This window comes from Vipera ursinii (genome assembly GCF_947247035.1).
Source record: "Vipera ursinii genome assembly, chromosome: 4".
NCBI lineage: Eukaryota > Metazoa > Chordata > Lepidosauria > Squamata > Viperidae > Vipera > Vipera ursinii.
In genome coordinates, this window is record NC_139514.1 from 41008548 (window position 1) to 41027520 (window position 18973).

At 35.7% G+C, this 18973-nt stretch overlaps 1 protein-coding gene across 2 annotated transcripts in view; it reads right to left on the bottom strand.

The window, feature by feature from the left end:
- The window catches only part of CADM2 (cell adhesion molecule 2), a 377294-nt gene that overhangs the window by 105159 nt on the left and 253162 nt on the right, over positions 1-18973 (bottom strand). For both annotated transcript variants that reach the window (XM_083362037.1, XM_083362038.1), the window contains exon 4: positions 2191-2343. In XM_083362037.1, coding sequence (XP_083218163.1) covers positions 2191-2343 — 153 coding nt within the window. The remainder of the gene's footprint in view (positions 1-2190; positions 2344-18973) is intronic.

Sequence of the window (18973 nt, forward strand, 5' to 3'; positions counted from 1 at the left end):
TTTGCAACCAATATTTCTCATCCATAACTATGGCATTCTAAGGATACCTGCATACATGCAAATGCTTCTCTGGGATCAGTAATGCAGCAGGGACTGCTTTTTCCTTCCAGTAACAGATTGCTGGGAAATACCAAACATGGCCTTGGGAATTCCAATGTTTGTTACAAATTTTTCTGGATGTGGTTGGAAAGAGGCTGTTTGGCACCGGAGACCACTGCCATGAGGAACACAGCTCTGGGTCGGGGTTCAGAGCAGCTCCAGGTGGGGATGCAGCACAGGCCACGGCGTGGCAACTGTGGGGAGGAGAATCTCCATGGTGGCTGTGGGGAGGGGAATCCCTGTGGCATGTGGCTCCGAGCCACAGGGGCAGGGGTGCAAAGGACGGGCAGTGACACCATAGCAAGACACCGGCATCACTCCCAGTGACAGTACCTCTGAGTTCCGGCACCTTTTTTTTTTTTTTAGAAAAAAAAGCACTGTATATTATTCTTTCACCATTTGATTCATGCACCGATGAATCTTACTGCCTTCTGAGGAAAAAAAGATTTTTAGAAATTGCGCATATACCTAAAAATAACTCTTGCTTCTTTGTGTTATATAATGTACCACGGCTTTGACAAACATTCAGAAGTGAGCACATCTGTCAAGTTCTATTTCGTTCAGTCTCTCATTATATAATCTTACAATTAACATTACAGCAGTTAGGTTTGTTACATGGTTATGCTCATTTCTATTAATAGGTAAATATTTGTAGAAATTTCTCTTTAATGTATATATATAATTTCCCTAATATACAAAATACTTATCAGTCAGTTAATTTAAATAGTTTGTTTTCCAATGCAGTATATATTTTTCTATAGCTGTAATCTACCATGTTCAAATTGGAATAAATACAAATTTCAGAATGTATTGTCCAAATGTACAAAGTGTGAATTGACTAAATTTTTATTCAAATATAAACAAAATACATTTTATCTTATATCTTGGAACATTACTAAGTTATCCATGGAGTTAGCATACTCTTTCATATTATTGTCAGAACTCTTGTGAAGTGGCAACAGTCTATCAGGATGTTTATTTTCTCATATTAGGTGAAACTATTTTTCAGTTTAGTTCAATATTACAGATTTTGGCTAGTAGCAACATTATAGTTTATTTGGGGGAAATATTTACATGAAGCTATGTATCTTGCTATAATAATAATAATAATAATAATAATAATAATAATAATAATAATAATAATAACAACAACAACAACAACAACAACAATAATAATAACAACAGCAGCAACAATAACAATAATAACAATTTTATAATAATAAAAAATAAACTTCAGTCTTGTAAATTTACTTCAATTTTTGCCCTCCATGTGAAATTTCTTCAAACTCCCATCATCCGTTTTGTGAGCAGAGATTTTCTTCATGTCTCCATGTCATTTAGAAATTTACTTTCTGTATTGTCTAGTAACCAGGAAAGTATATACAGCACTCATAAAACTATTATTTAATGCTACAAGAAGTTAATAATGGACATAATGAATTATGATACATAGAGCTAATATAAATGTAAATTGGGACATAATTTCCTTCCTTCCTTCCTTCCTTCCTTCCTTCCTTCCTTCCTTCCTTCCTTCCTTCCTTCCTTCCTTCCTTCCTTCCTTCCTTCCTTCCATTCAATATTACCCATTAGATTCCCCAAATATTAGCATTTGTATTTGGTATGGATTTTAGCACAGTACTTCCTCTCTCCTCTCAAGTTATACACCCTCTCTTCACCTTTGACTTTTCACACTTGAATAAACTGAATGATTCAGTTCATGATTTTTAGTAACCATAACTTACCAAGTTCAACCTAGATGAACTGTAATTAACTTCAATTATTAACAGTGGAAACAAGCCAACTTTGAACCACGATTTATGAAATTTTATCACCTTTAATCACAGTTTGCTTATTAGGAGATAAATTGAACTAAGTGAACTAGAACAAAATAGAGTTTCCACTCTTGTCATGACTGGAACAAAAGATGAAAGGAGAGAAGAAGCTGTGTAGGTCAGAAAATAAATGAGGTTTCTTCTTGGGACTGAGTGCTACATTGATTTACTGCTATTTTCAGCTGAAGGTTTTATGAAGTTTTAGTAAACACTGAATATGTTCTTCCAACTTACATTATTTTCAGTATGACGTGCTTACCTAGAACAGTGAGAAAAGCCTTGGATGTCTTGACAGGCATAGTAAATAAAGAACAGGTATACTGCCCTTCATCTGACAGTGAAACATCAGTGACTCTAATGGTCAATTCATGCCATGAAGCTCGAAGCAATTCAATCCTATTGTCCCGCAAGGCTGCAAACAAAAAAAAAAATAGAAATATTTCATTAATAAATGTAGTCAATTCTACATTCTGTTTGTCAGTTTTAATTTGGAGCTAGAAGACTATCCTATGAACAATATAGTTTAACCTAAAAAATAAATATTAACAGATACAGCATGCCATTCATATACACAAAAGATAGTTTGACAAATTCATTAATGTTCTAAAAGAAAGGTGCAAACAAAAAGAAAAAAAAGAAGGTTCAGTTTTGTAAATACTCTTTTTGCAAGGCAGGACATTGTTAAAATCAAAGCATAGTCATAGTGAGGAGAGATATAAAATAGAAAGCTAATGTTCATTCCATTTTATACGTTACAGCTTTTTTGAAATGTATGTATTTAAAATGCTTGCTGTTTATAATAAGAATAACCTTGCATTTTTTGCAAAATAAAAAAAGTCTTGCAGTCTCTTCGACAGGAGCAACTGTACAAAGCACTTGTGGATGATCTCAAGTCTTCTCTTTGTCTAGAGAGGAATTGGTCTACTCACCAGCTGTTTATTTCACTTTATCCCATTATTTCAGTGCAGCCATCTCCAGTTCGCTATTTCTTCCCTGGATGTCAGTCTTTCATACATAGGCAGTCCTCAATTTACAATCATTTCTTTAGTGACCATTCTAATGCGGACCTCCTTGACAAGAGTCCAAAACTTAACTACTATGTTATACTTAATTCTTGGGCTTCAATTATACGAATTGTGTCTGTGAGAGTGTAAAATATATGTAAATATGTAAATATTTCTAAAGCTGCAATGTGTAGGAATCTGAACAAAGCACCTTTTTTAAAAAAAGGCTGATTTTTGCAAGTTTCACAGAACATCTGCAAAAGCTGTTTCTGTCTCTTTACATGAATGTTCATGTGCAGACAATACTTCCACAAGAACCACTAATGAAGTGAATATGCAGTTACTATACAAACATGAAAACAGCTTCTGAAGTATGCGTGTGATTCGTGTAATAACCTGGATGCTTTAACAAAATTGCAAATTGCTCCTTCATATACTTTGCACAGCACAACAGAGTTCCATAATATCAGTTTTATTGACTAGATAATCCTTTCAGTTTACTATACCAACATGTGGTGCCTTGTAATGCATTAAGAATAAACACACCTTTTACAAGATATAATTTTTATTTGCTGACTGTGTTGCCTAAAGAGAATCATGAATTTTATAAAATAGTCTGAAATGAAATAGGTACTTCCAAAATATCAAACACAGATTGGGGATTTAATCAGTAAGTGTTAATCTAACAGTGTCAGTTAAGAATGCATACATTCTGTTTTATGCCTTGATAAAGGAGTAGAATGGAGAGAAATGAAGAAAATGTTAGGGAAAATAAAGGGAATGAACTGTAGGATGAATTGTAATTACTGTATTTCCACATTCTTTTCAACTGTAGATTGATTTCTTACAGTGTGTTGGCCACTGGATCATACTCCAATTTCTGGCATACTTGGTTAGAACTGATTCCTCTTCTATTGCTTGCAGTATATCTGTGGATGTTCTATCAATTCCGGGAACCTTCTGATTTAATAATGACAGGAGTGCTTAACTTAATTTATCCTGTAGTACTAGAGATTTTTCATTTTTGTTTGATATTTGAATCAGTTAGTATTTGCCAGTCGAGGCCCTTCAGTGTACCAATTCAGGGTTGGAACCCCCATCTCAATTCTTCAGATCTTTCCGAAGACTTTACAAAAATGCCAGTGAATAGATTTAGGATGAACCATGTAAATGAAGGGAACGTTTAATGCAAAAATGGGCATGATAAAGGACCAAAATGGCAGGGACCTAACAGAGGCAGAAGAGATTAAGAAGAGGTGGCAAAATTACACAGAAGAACTATACAAGAATGAGCTTAACGTCCCTGATAATCACAATGAGGTGGTCACTGACCTCGAGCCAGACATCCTAGAATGTGAAGTGAAGTGGGCCTTAGAAAAGCTGAGCAACAACAAAGCTAGTGGAGGTGACAGTATTCCAGCTGAGCTATTCAAAATCTTAAAAGACAGTGCAGTAAAAGTGCTACACTCAATTTGCCAGCAAATTTGGAAAACTCAACAGTGGCCACAGGATTGGAAAAGATCAGTTTACATTCCAATTCCTAAGAAAGGCAGTGCCAAAGAATGTTCAAACTATCGCACCATTGCACTCATTTCTCATGCTAGTAAAGTCATGCTTAAAATCCTACAAGCTAGACTTCAGCAGTATGTGGATCGAGAACTACCAGAAGTGCAGGCAGGATTTCGAAGAGGCAGAGGAACTAGAGATCAAATTGCCAACATACGCTGGATCATGGAGAAAGCTAGGGAGTTCCAGAAAAACATCTACTTCTGCTTCATTGACTATGCTAAAGCCTTTGATTGTGTGGATCATAACAAACTGTGGCAAGTTCTTAAAGAGATGGGAGTACCAGACCATCTTATTTGTCTCTTGAGAAACCTATATGCGGGTCAAGAAGCAACAGTGAGAACTGGACACGGAACCACTGATTGGTTCAAAATTGGGAAAGGAGTCCGGCAAGGCTGTATACTGTCACCCTGCCTATTTAACTTATATGCAGAGCACATCATGAGAAAGGCAGGGCTAGATGAATCAAAAGTTGGAATTAAGATTGCCGGAAGAAATATCAACAACCTAAGATACGCAGATGATACCACTCTAATGGCAGAAAGTGAAGAAGAACTAAAGAGCCTCTTGTTGCAGGTGAAGAAGGAGAGTGCAAAACTTGGGTTGAAACTTAACATTAAGAAAACCAAGATCATGGCATCTGGCCCTCTCAATTCCTGGCAAATAGATGAGGAAGAAATGGAGGTAGTGACAGATTTTATTTTCCTGGGCTCCAAGATCACTGCAGATGGGGACTGTAGCCAAGAAATTAAAAGACGCTTGCTCCTGGGGAGGAAAGCCATGGCAAATCTAGACAGCACACTAAAAAGCAGAGACATCACCCTGTCAACAAAAGTGCGTATAGTCAAGGCTATGGTCTTTCCAGTTGCAATGTATGGTAGTGAAAGTTGGACCATAAGAAAGGCTGAGCGCCAAAGAATTGAGGCCGTTGAACTGTGGTGCTGGAGAAGACTCCTGCGAGTCCCTTGGACTGCAAGGCGATCAAACCGGTCAGTCCTAGAGGAGATCAATCCTGACTGCTCTTTAGAAGGCCAGATCCTGAAGCTAAAACTCAAGTACTTTGGCCACCTAATGAGAAGGAAGGACTCCCTGGAGAAGAGCCTAATGCTGGGGAAGATCGAGGGCAATAGAAGAAGGGGACGACAGAGAATGAGGTGGCTGGACGGAGTCACTGAAGCAGTAGGCGTGAGCTTAAATGGACTCCAGAAGATGGTAGAGGACAGGAAGGCCTGGAGGAATGTTGTCCATAGGGTCGCGATGGGTCGGACACGACTTCGCAGCTAACAACAACAACATGTAAATGAAGACTCAACCACCCAGGCCAAAAGTATCTAAAAAGGTTAAATCATGGCAAGTGGACCAAAGTTTATTAAAAACTGAGACATTTCATTACTTCTTCAGTCAAAATGAAAATTTTGGATAGGCAGAGAGTTAATGAGTTGTTGGAATGAACCAGGTCTTGCCATACTGACTGCAGAGAATTTCTCCCCAAAATGAAAAGCAACATGTAAATGAAGACTGAATTATTCAGGCCACAAGTATTTAAAAAGGTTAATTCATAGCAACTGGACCACAGTTTATTAGTCTCAGTTTTAATAAATGTTCACCATATTGCCATGATTTAACCTTTTTAGATATTAAGGATGAACCATTCTAAATAATAACTCAGAATGAAGAAACACAAGAAAGGAAATGAGTTTTTATTAAGAATACATAGGCAGTTGGTATAATTTTGCTACTGTAGTTACAGCTGCTTAACAATCTCTATGAAAACAAGCACCATTTTATTTAAGCTGCAACCTTTTGTTGTGTTTCATCAAATTTAAAACAGCAAAATTATTTTGGTCGGATTATTTGATCAATACAGTAAATAAACCCACAAGATAAAAGGCACAAAATTTCAGAAAATGAACATCGGTCCAGATAGTAATGTTATAGCAATTTGAAATAATCAAACAACAACAACAAAATGTCCAGTCAGGTATGTATTTAGGCAGAGCACTAGCAACATTTTGATCACTTAATATTTTGAATCAAAGGTAGAGATTTTAAGTTTTAAAAAAGAATGTTTAGTTTTTAATCATGTGCATATAACGGAATTATAGAACTATAATTTTAGAAATTTATTGTTTCCATGACAAAAGTACCATTCAATAATAACAAAAAATGTTCACAATTATCTTGGATTTTTTTTTAATCTCAGCAATGTATTTTAGTTGTGTTTGGGAGGGTATATACTTGTATGTGTACTGGAAAGTTTGTTAATAATCTAATGAATTCATTGCAAATCACTTTACCAGCTATTGTAGGTCTAGATTGTGTACACCTTATCTAAAACAATTTTATAAAATTAATATTTGTAGTAACTATCTGGAATTAACAAATATAATAAATATTGTAGTAGTTTGAAGATAGGTAAGTAAATAAGAAGGTGGATAGATAGACAAAATCTTTAAAGACAAACAGCATCCCAAAGCAAACTTGACAGACTTGGCTGATGACATAATACCCTCTTCTTTTTTATGGTGGTGACATAAATGCCAAAGGACACAAAACTGTCAGTCTTGTTGTTTATTTTCTATCTTAGACTAATAAAAGAATGTGTGTGATTGACAAGAGGCAGACACGGGCATGGTCTCAGGCACACAGTGTGCACTTATGTTTGAAAAAAGATATTGATGGTTTCAGGGTTGTGTTATTTATTATTGGATTTTCCAGTCCTAACTTTGCTTTCCTTTTTCAAAAACTTTTAGAGGCAACTTTATTGATTTTAAAAAATCCTTTAATAATCACCTTATTAACAATAGCGGTGTCTGAGCAATACAGTGATAATCTGACAAGTTTGCTATAATAATCTTCTTTTTTTTAATTCCCTTGACTTCTAAAGAATTGGTTTAGTGAGATGGGCATAGAAGTCGAATACACAAAGAAACAAGAAACTTCTTTTACCATTATGCAATCACTAAGACTAAATTAAAATACAATCACATGATATAATACCTTCATAAAGTTTCATATATCTTTGAGCCAAGAAGTTTACAGAGTTGGGCAGCCATTTAAATCAAATAAATCAAATAAATGGATGGATGGGTGCATCGGAATAAATATGTGTTGAAAAAAAATTCCATATAGATGTTGGCTTAACTGGTCAAACTATGCTTCTGTGAATCCCTGATTAAACAAAATTAGACAACCTTAATATGGCACAAAGTTAACCCCACCATTTCCCATAAATTTGAATGCCAATGAATTGCTTATGTGTAGTTGTTGACAAATTCAAAATAAGAAAAATATGGATATCCTTCTAGTCAGTACTTTGTAATATTTCTTTCACATGCATTTTCAATGAAGAAATTGAAGGTGAAGATAGATTTAACATTTAAGCAATATAATAAAATGTATGCATTCTAATCTGCAGATAGAAGACATATTTAATTTTGTATCATGTGTCAGCTTTGGCTTACTCAAATACTGAAACACATTCAGCTAGGTAAAATAAACTATTATATATAACAATACTTTCAAAGAATAAAAAAATGAAAAATGAAATACTAGAAGTGTTTTTGTAAAATAAAAGTTTTACATGTATTGCAAGTTATAAAGTTGGAATTCTCAGAAGAAATCTATATATGTAGTAAGGTAGAAACTAACATTGCTTACAAAAATACTCTTAAACCTTTTTTTAAAAAATAAATAAATAAATGATTATCTGTATGGAATAAGAGTTAATTTATTTTAATTGCTGAATTTTTTATTACACAATTTATAAGCCAGTTTTACTCATGTACATGAAGAACAGCAGAAACAAATTTGGTCTGTTGCCAGAATTTGGTCCCCATAAGTGCTGAATAATTTCCAGTCAATATGGAGGTCTATGTACAGTATGTCCATATAATGCTGAATAATTTCCAGTCAATATGGAGGTCTACGTACAGTATGTCCATATAACTGACTGTAAGATGGACTGCTCATATATCAATATGTGTGTATGTGTGTGTATGTACATGTACATGTACACAGACACGCACACATATTGATATATGAGCAGTTCACATTACATTCAATTATCAACACTCAAAATCTGATTAATCCTTACTCTACATTGATCATATATTCAAATTGTGATGGCAACAAGTAATCAGATTGTATGATCTGTCATTATATTTACTAAACCCCATCTTGAAGAGATGTGAGATCATCTCAAACACTATACTGAACATATTTTTAAAGCTGTGTTTACCAAAATAGCACGTAACTGAGAACTGCAAACTATCAAAATCATATGACTTTTTTAGTGATATTTTAAATCCTATCTCCAGGCAAAACTCCATTTAATTAGAAATAAAGGCAGCAAGAGACACAGTCCTTCTTGAAATGTGAGTCACTGTCAGACATTCACTTATTCTCCCCCTCTCCTTTTAAGAATGTTTAACTCCAGAAGGAAAATTCCCTGGCTGTGAAATGAGAATATTTGCTTTATGCCCAAGGGTACCACACAATTTAATTGACTAATGCCTTTTTGCATAGGAGAGATTAAGTGCTGAATCTGTAAAAGATGCTGAAATGGAATGACATGAAAACATATGAAGTAGTCAGGTTTCAGATGTATATGTTAGACAGATGCAGAGAAGTAACCCAAACTCAATAATGTTCTTTTGGAATACTGGAATTGTGCTAAATGCATCAGTTCTTCTTGCTGTATGGATTTGCATTTTTAGAACTATTGAATGGGTGTACATGAATCATGTGTGGTGTCAGCACTGATTATTTTAAAGATTTTATATCTCTTCCAGTTTTTAAGCCTAGCAGTATGATGACGCATGAAAATAAAACCAGGCTTCCCTGAAGGAAATCAATAAATTGATACCAAAAAATAAAATGAGCAGTCTGAAAACACATACAGAGAGAGAGAGAGAGAGAGAGAGCGCAAATGTCTATGATTGAAGCTTCTTTGAACTTAAAGACCCAGGCCAAACGCCCCATCCCCATCCTGTCCCTAGGGAGAAGATTAAAAATTATAAAAAGATAATTGATTTTAGTTTAGTTTAGTTCTACAATAGTTTCAGGTATATGATATTAGTCACAGAGAAAGCAAATGCATGTTGCTCAAAAATATTGTGTGTTCCTTTAAAAAACAAAACAAAACAAGCAGACTTCCTTTGATTTCTCTTTCCAGAGTTATTTTTATCCAGCCACCAAGCTCAAAATTTGACAATTTTTATTTTGATAGTGTCTAAATTCTGGGGACAGAACCAATAATTTATGCATGCTTAACAAATTATCAATAATCATATGAGCAAATTTGTGGATTGTTAGTAGTATGATAATTACTGAGTTGTATTTCCAGCTGCAAGAACTGCCACTGTCCCTTTAAATATTATCTGGACCAACATACAAGGAAGCATTTCTAGTAAGCTGCAATACGAAAGATTGTACTGAAGTTTATGGAAAATTCTTTTAAAATAATCTTTTACAGGTATACTAGGACAGAATCCTTAAGCTCATTAAGAAATCACATAAATAGTTGATGTCAGTTTCCTATTAATAGAGATTATTGAGTGAGAGGGTCACATTTCCATTGAAGAACTGCAGAAGTAGCTTATAAACTATAAACTATAGAAGTAGCTTATAAACTATAAGAAGCACTTTGAATTAAAACATATTAATAAAACATATTAAAAATCTACAAAAGTTTTAAAAACAGTTTCTTCAAATTTGAATCAATATAAATTAATAATATTTTAAGATATAGTTTACTAAAATGAATATACTTGATATTTTAAAACTGGAATTATATCACAATAATATATTGTATGGAAAAAAGTAAAATTGTATTTGCAATTCAACATTTTCTCTACCTCTCTAATTTTATACTTCTTAGTATTAAGTACAACCCAAAGATGCTTTTTCCTGAGGCAACTGGATTTTCTTGTTTTTCTTTGAAGACATTTTGCTTGTCATCCAAGTAGCTTCTTCAGCTCTGACTGGTTAGTGGGGAATGGAAAGATTTATACTCCTGCAGACAGCTGTTCATATGCATTCTTTTAGCAAGTCATTAAAGCTACCTGGAGGCTTATCTGTGTCTTCAGGGTCACCTGAGTAGTGGAAATGGGTATGGAGTCTTCTTGGAATTGTTGAAAGGACTGTGTTGTAGACTGGAGATATATGTTGTCGAATCCCTTTCTCTCTGTTGAGAGAGGCCTGTTCTATTTTGACATAAATGGCCTCTTTGACCCCTCTTTCAAACCAGTGGTCCTCTCTGTCCAAAATGTGGACTTTACTGTCTTCGAAAGAGGGGCTTTTGTCTTTTAAATGCAGATGGACTGCTGATGGGTTTGTTCTCCTATTTTGTGCCATATGTTTATGAAGTTGTTGTTTCATTTCCCCAATGTACAGATCTGCACATGTCTCGCTGCATTGTACTGCATATACCATGTTGCTCAGTTTGTGTCTGGCTGTTTTATCCTTGGGGTGCCCATACTTCTGCTTTAGTGTTTGAATAGCACGTATGTTGCAATGTATGGAATGATTTAATTGCTTTGTTTATTGTTTTCTTCATCTATTATAGAGGAGCTCCTGCTAGGTCTTCTTTGAGATTTGAGGAAGGTCCACTTGGGATGGCCACGTGTTCTGAGGGTTGACCAGTGTTAGCAGCATCAAGTCAGTCACCCACAACATTGCAAAATATCTACTATACTAGCTCCTCTAGTTGGTAACACCATTCATCATATCAATAATTCAACGACTTCACCAACAAGGTCTGGGAAATAAAACTGGATGTGGATTATTTTCTATAATGTGACTTCACTCTTCACTTGCATCCCAACAACGGAAGCTGTCATGGTAGTGAAAAACTGTCTGCTATAAGACAGCACTCTAGATGACAGAACCAACCTCAGCCCAGACCACATATGTGCCATGCTGGACCTCTGCCTGACTACTACCTATTTTCAATACAGAGAAGTTTCTACAGACAAAAACATGGCTGCACCATGGGCTCATCTGTGTTCCCCATTGTGGCCAATCTCTACATGGAAGAGGTAAAAACCAAAGATCAAACCTTGGAAATATTCACCAAACATATCAACTTGGTGAACAAATACATCAAATTCACATGTGAAGATGCTAAGGAAAATAGTCTAGCCTGGACTGTGCTGTATACATTAAGGAAAACAGAAGCTTTAACATTGAAATTTACAGAAAACCCACTCACACAGATCATTATTTATATTTTGATTCACATTATCCACTGGAGCATAAAAATGGAAGTTATCAGACCCCTACACCACAGAGCTGAAGGCCTGCCTACCAGCAAAGAAGGAAAAGAAAAAGAAATAAAATACATCAAGGAAGCCTTCAGAAATGTGGCTATCCCAAGTGGGCCTTCCTCAAATCTCAAAAAAGACCTAGCAGGAGCACCTCCATAACAGATGAAGAAAACAATAAATGAAGCAATTAAATCATTCCATACATTGCAGGAATTTTGGAAAAGCTCAGGAGGGTCTTCAGCCAACACAACATATGTGCACACTTCAAGCCAAAGAATACACTAAGGCAGAAGCTTGTCCATCCCAAGGATAAAACACCCAGTTGGAAACTGAGCAACATGGTATACTGTATGCAGTAGAATGCAGTTAGCTATGTGCAGATCTGTAGCAACTTTGGGATAATATGACCTGGATGACTGAGAATCTCCATAGATATTAAGTACAAGTTTCATAGTTTCTAATTCCATTCTTTTTCTTACATGCAGATCATCAATTTGGAGAAAACTGTCTTAAGTCTAAACCTAGATCAGCTTTTGGCACAGTTAATTCATGCTTGTGCAAATTCAATTAGTCATATATTAAGAATTGCCAAGAGTTGGACATAGCTGAATAGATAACATCAGCATTAGCATCGTCATTATCATCATCAGCAGCAGCAGAGTAAGTGAGTGGACTAGGGCCTATTTAAGGAAGAGGTTGCATTAATTTAAGATGTGTCATAAAGTTCTGCAAGGAATGAAGGGGCTTTTTCCTATTTGGCTGCTTGAGTCCAGTCCACTATTCCACAGCTGTATCTAATGATTGGACTTGTCCAGGGTTTTAATTGCCTTGATGGTATGTCTTCTACTTGGTTTGGACTTTACGATCTTCTTCACTCTCTTGATGTATTCATGTCTAAACGTTTTCTTGTATTCAGTGTACTTGATGTTGTCAGCTTGAAAGATGTTCAGGAATTGATTGTGATTGTCTTCATCCAGACTCTTGATGTTATTTCCATAACCAAGGAATCCTTATAATAAACCAAATAGTTTGCAATCCTGTGTTGTCCTTAGAATTGTACCTGGATTTTAAAATCATTCTAATAGCTAGGAACAGAATGAACATTTAGGTATTTTTAACCATAATAAATACATTGTGAAATATACATTTTAAATCAATCTATAATCCTACAGAAATTGTACTGTGCTATTAATAGCTTTGGTTACAACTGTTCCATTAAATGTGGCTGAAAATAAATGAGTATGAAAACCAATATGCCTCATAGTGAGGATTTGCAGCACCATTGATTGCCTAAACATTTGATCTTTGTCATGTTAATATAGCAAATACTGTATTTACTTGATGACTAAGAACTCACTCATAAGTTTTAAAGACTTCATTATCTCTGGAAGTCATTTTAGAAATTGTAGTTCCAGGAACAAAAGGCTTTCTCCTGTATGTAATAAAAACTGATTATTGACAAAATTAAGAGCAAAATAGGAATGATTTTCAGTAATAGAACAAACTGACACTTTCATTAATCTCGCAAACATTCAAGCCATCATAAAATAAAAACAATTTATCATTGGTTCTATGTACTCTAAATATTTTTCCTCCCATTAAATATCAGTGAATCTGCATAAAGTAATAATCAGGATTTATAATTACAAGAATAACACACTTTAATTTGTATTCTTTGATTCCCTGAGAAGTGTGACATCATGGCATTGGGAAAGAAAATAGAGTGATATTCTTTGCCTATGTAGTTCGAATTACAAGATGACTCTGATAAGTAAAATCACATAGTATCCTAAACTAACCTTAATCCAGAATAAACATATTCATGGATTATTTGTGAAAGTGATACCTTGGTATGAAATAATTACTTAGGCTATCAGGTCTCTATTTTCCAGGTAAGTGGATGTTGAAGAATCCTTTTGTAGTTCATAATTATAACAATAATGCTCACCATCTATATTTCTAGACTATATATGAGCAACAAAATATGAAAATATTGGAATCCTCCTATATCATAAGGCCTACTGAATCAAGACAACAATCCATTTGGTCCCAAATCCTTCCAAGATCGTCTAATTGTTACCCTGCAATAATTGTATATTATCTCTAAAATCTTATTAATTATAATGGTTGGCAGACATGTGCTCAGTGAACTTATCAACCCCTTCAAAAACCACTGTCATTCTCAAAGGCTGTTTAAAAATATTCACAAACCGTTCTTTATATGAGAATCTCTGGGCTTGATAAAGTCACAACAAATAATGAAACAAAACTATACTTTTAGGAAATTATATGGCATATGTTACAACTGTGGAAAAGTTTAAAGGATTGTCATTCTTTACAATGAAGCCAAGTGAAATTACTTTACTATTAGGACAGCCCTCAGCCCTGTCCTAATAGTAACTAAAAGCTCCTTCATTACCCTGCTTCAGGTTGTTTCAAAGATTACCTTCTGCACATTTAGGAGCTGTTATAATTTACTGTGCACCTGTGGTAAATTAAATTGATTGGACAAAACCTGGAAAGGCACACACCCCTTTGGAAATGCATACTGTAGCAGAGCAAAAGCCATGAGATCAAAGGAACTGCCTGAAGAGCTCAGAGAAAGGATTACGGCAAGACACAGATGTGGGGATGGCTACAATAAAATTTCTGCTGCGCTGAAGATTCCTAAGAGCACTGTGGCCTCAATAATTCTCAAATGGAAGAGGTTTGGCATAATCAGGGCTCTTCCAAGAGCTGGTTACCCAGTCAAATTGAGCAATTGGGGGAGAAGGGCCTTAGTAAGAGAGATGACCAAGAGCCCAAGAGATCCTAAGCTCCAGAGATCCTGTGTGGAGATGGACAGAGTTCCAGATGGAGGATGATCACTGCAGTCCTCCACTGGCTTTTTGGCAGAGTGGCTAGACAGAAGCCTTTCCTCAGTGCAAAACAAAGAAAGCCCTCTTGGAGTTTGCAAAAAAGCACCTGAAGGACTCTCAGACTATGAGGAACAAGATTCTTTGGTCTGATGAAACCACGATTGAACTGTTTAGCTTCAATTCTAAACTATATGTCTGAAAGAAACCAGGCACTGCTCATTGCTGCCCAATACTCTCCCAAAAGTGAAGCATATTGGTGGCAGAATCACACTGTGGGTTTGTTTTTCAGCAGCAGGGACTGTTAGACTGGTCAGGGTTGAGGGAAAGCTAAATGGAGCAAAGTACATGGATATCCTCAATAAAAACCTGTTCCACAGTGCTCAGGAACTCAGAGTGGGACAAAGGTTCACTTTTCAACATGACAACGATCCTAAGCACACAGCCAAGACAACACAGGAATGACTTGAGAACAACTCTGTAAATGTCGTAGAGTGGCCCAACCAGAGCCCTGACTTGAATCCTATTAAACATCCCTGGAGGCACTTGGAAATGGCTGTCCATTGATGGTTTCCCTCCAATCTCACTGAGCTTGAGAGGATTTGTAAGGAAGAATGGCAGAAAATCCTCTAATCAGCTGTGCAAAACGTATTGCATCATACCCCAAAAAACTCGAGGCTGTGATTACTGCCAAAGATGCTTCAACAAAGATGCTTCTCAATCTAGTTAGTTACTGACCAGTTAATGATACCATTTTAAAATTATGTTGAGAAAAAAAATTATCATTTTCATGTCTATAGTTTACAGACGTCACCAGGAGCCATGGTTGTGCAGTGGTCAGAATGCTGCATTACAGGCTAACTTTGTCATTATCAGGAGTTCAATCCTGACCAGCTCAAGGTTGAATCAGACTTCTATCCTTCCAAGGTTGGTAAAATGAGGAGCCAGATTGTTGGGTGCAATATGCTCATATCTCCTCCAGAAGAAAAATCTATGTTAAGACTAAAATAATTGTATATGTAAACATTTAGGATAATAAACTCTAAAAGTGCAAGACATGTCTAGGTTGCATATGACCAGTTTCACATAGCTGTTGTTTGTTCACCATGTTTTTCTTCTTCCATATTATTGTGTACACATTACATTCCCTACATCCTCTTCATCACATTTCTATTGCTTTTTGCCTATTTTTCTCTGTTTGATTTTTAATAATTACACACCCATACATGTTATTTCTTATGCTTCCTCTATACTTCTTTCTATAATCTGAAATTGTTCTGCTTCCCTGCATATTTGTCCTACTGTTTTTGCCATTGACTTTTATGTTTTTCATTGTCTTAAATAATTTGTCTCTCCACATACTTTTCTGGGGAAAAAAACACCCTCTACATCAAGGAAAATATAAAATATATATTTTTAAAAGTCTCTGACATCACCCAATTGTGGAGGGCAGCTCTCAAATGTGCCATGCAGTTAAAAAAATGAAACCCTTAAACCAAAAGAAATGCAAAGATTCAGTTCACTGGTGAATAGGTGTAAGGTGTAAGGAAAACTTAATTTTAAAGCCTGATGTGCCAGAATCTGTTCTATTGATATTGTTGCTTTTTACATAACTGACTGCTTCTTTCCCCTTTTCTACTGCTATTTTCATTTTATTTATTTTTTTTAATTTGTTCTCTTTATATTTCTACATTTTCCACTCCATTCTCCTTTTCCCCCTATTCATTCTCTTCAAAAGAACTCTCTCTTCATAACATTATTGTGTATTTAATAGTTTATTTCTGTTTTCTCCCTCCTTCCTTTACTTCTTCTCAGTCAACCTGGAGAGAAATATATTATAGGTAACATCTCCTGCTGGGGACCTATTTAGTTTGGTTTCATAGCCTCTTTTAGGTCTTTCATGACTTTACAAGTTTAAAGCTCCCACTGTTTTCAGCAATTGCATTTTTCTCTGTAACAAGCTTTCTCTTGAGACAACTCTGTTGTTCTCTGCAGAAAGGAGATTGAAAAACCTTCCCACCTTTCTAAGAGTTAGTTTTATGATCCTTCACATTTGATCACATTATACTAGTCAGAGATAGCTTTATGATCCATGTTTAGAGAGAATGGGGAACAATTTAGAGGAACATTCTAGAATGGCTGAAATTTTTGCAGTGATAAATTGAGAAAATCAGAACTGCTGAGAAAACATTACTTGGAAAGCTTATTATACAGATTTATTGGAACAGAGGGGGAAAGTATACATGGACACACACACACACACACACACAGAGAGAGAGAGAGAGAGAGAGAGAGAGAGAGAGAGAGAGAGAGAGAGAGAGAGAGAGAGAGAGAGAGAGAGAGAGAGAGAGAGAGAGATTGTTCTAACGGTTAAGGCACCAGGCTAGAAAGTGGGAAATGGTGAATTCAAGTCTACCTTAGCCATGAAAGCCAACTTGGTGTCTTTTCGCCAGCCCCTCTCTCTCAGCCCAACCCATCTCACAGGATTGTTATGAGGAAAATAGGAGGAAGGTGTATTTTATATGTTTGCTGACTTGAGTTATATATAAAATAACAAGGTGAGATATAAACAAATAAAAATAATAACTTCCTTCGCTGCTCTAAAGTGTGAAATTTGACTAGAAAAGCTTAAGTATACACTATTTAAGAAGTCTTCATTTTTTCAGCAAACACATAACTGTGAGTTTAAAACTCTTTGGAAAAGGAATTGTAAGCAAAAATAATAAAAATAAATAAATAACAATCCATTCTATTCAATAAATGTGCACATTTTCTCTATAAAAGGTAAAGGTAAAGGTTCCCCCACACATGAGTGCTAGTCGTTTCCGACTCTAGGGGCCGGTGCTCATCTCCGTTTCAAGGCCGAAGAGCCAGCGCTTGTCTGAGGACGTCTCCGTGGCACACTACTTACTATATGACAGACTAGCATAAATATTTCCAAACCATTATTAGTCTGTTTTAATTTGAAATTCAATAAATGGAATGAAATGTAGTTAAAAATGATATACCTGAAAGAGAGGCTTGCACAAGAATCATTCACAAATCAAAGAAATAACAACATTCTCTGTAGACAGTATGGAAGCTGACCTTTACAGAGATACGCAAAAACTGTTACAAAGAAAAAGAGGGCTGGAATATTTTTTAATACCTGGGAAACAGCCAAGCCGAATGCCTCCCTGATTGATTGTGGTATAAGAAGTAAAGTAAGTAAAGCACAGTCATACTTGTAAAATTATGCTAGTAAAATCTAGCTTTATAAAGTTTTTTCTATTATTATTTTTTTAGGCTATCCATCTTAAATTCATAACTGAGGGAAGCTAACAAAAATTAAAAACATCACATATGTTCCAAAGGACAGGTACCATTACAGAAACAGGGGCTCTACCTGATGACATTCCATAATAGATGGACTGAGAGCCTGACTCACCTGCCAATCCTAATGGGATGGGTAAGCATAACTGGAGAACAATGGTCCCTCAAATAACATAGCTCTCTGCAATGGAAAGCTTTATATCATTACCAACAGTGTGAACTGGATCTGGAAGCATACTGGCAATGAACAGAGAATGCAAATCAGCAGTGTAATGGGAACGGATAAATAGCGCACAAAACTGCCTGCAACACTGCATTCTGTATCAGCTGTAAGTTTCTGGTTCAAGAGCATCCTTATATAAAGCACCATCCAGTAGTTGTTTGGGAAATGACCAGACTTGCGTGACTAAAACTTTCTGGTTCAGGAATGGGTATATTTGGCACGTAATGCAAAGTTCTGCAAAGGACCTTTCGGTCATGGCTGCCACCTTTTCTGCAAAGAAGAGCCATGAATCTAGGAAGACCCCTAAATTCCTCACAATTTCTTTTTGTGGTAATGTAACCCATCAAAAGCAATAGATGGAAATTTCCCAGAACCAGGAGACCCTAATGCCCAAACCCACTCAGGAAAACGTAGATGTTGAACAGGAACATACAAATGTATCAAGCCTAGTGAAACTCCATAGAGCAGGGGCTGAGGACTGTACCTGTCCCACCCATTAACACTGACTGAAAAGAAGGAAGGAAGGAAGAGAACTAGCACAAGAGTGCTACTCATTCCCAACTCCCAAAGTCATTTCAAAAAAAATACTATGAATTGTGCTATCGAAAGCTTCCAACAGTAAGATGAGCAAATAATTCTATTCCTATGAAATTCATTGTATGGTTTGGTCTATCCAGTAGGTTGACATTCCCATTGCATTTATAATGCCTACAAAACGTAGAAATCCTTTTCTTTTGCATGGCTATGTTAATATATGTATTATGAAATAACTATATTTAATGCATATATATTTTACTCTTAAACAACATTTTGT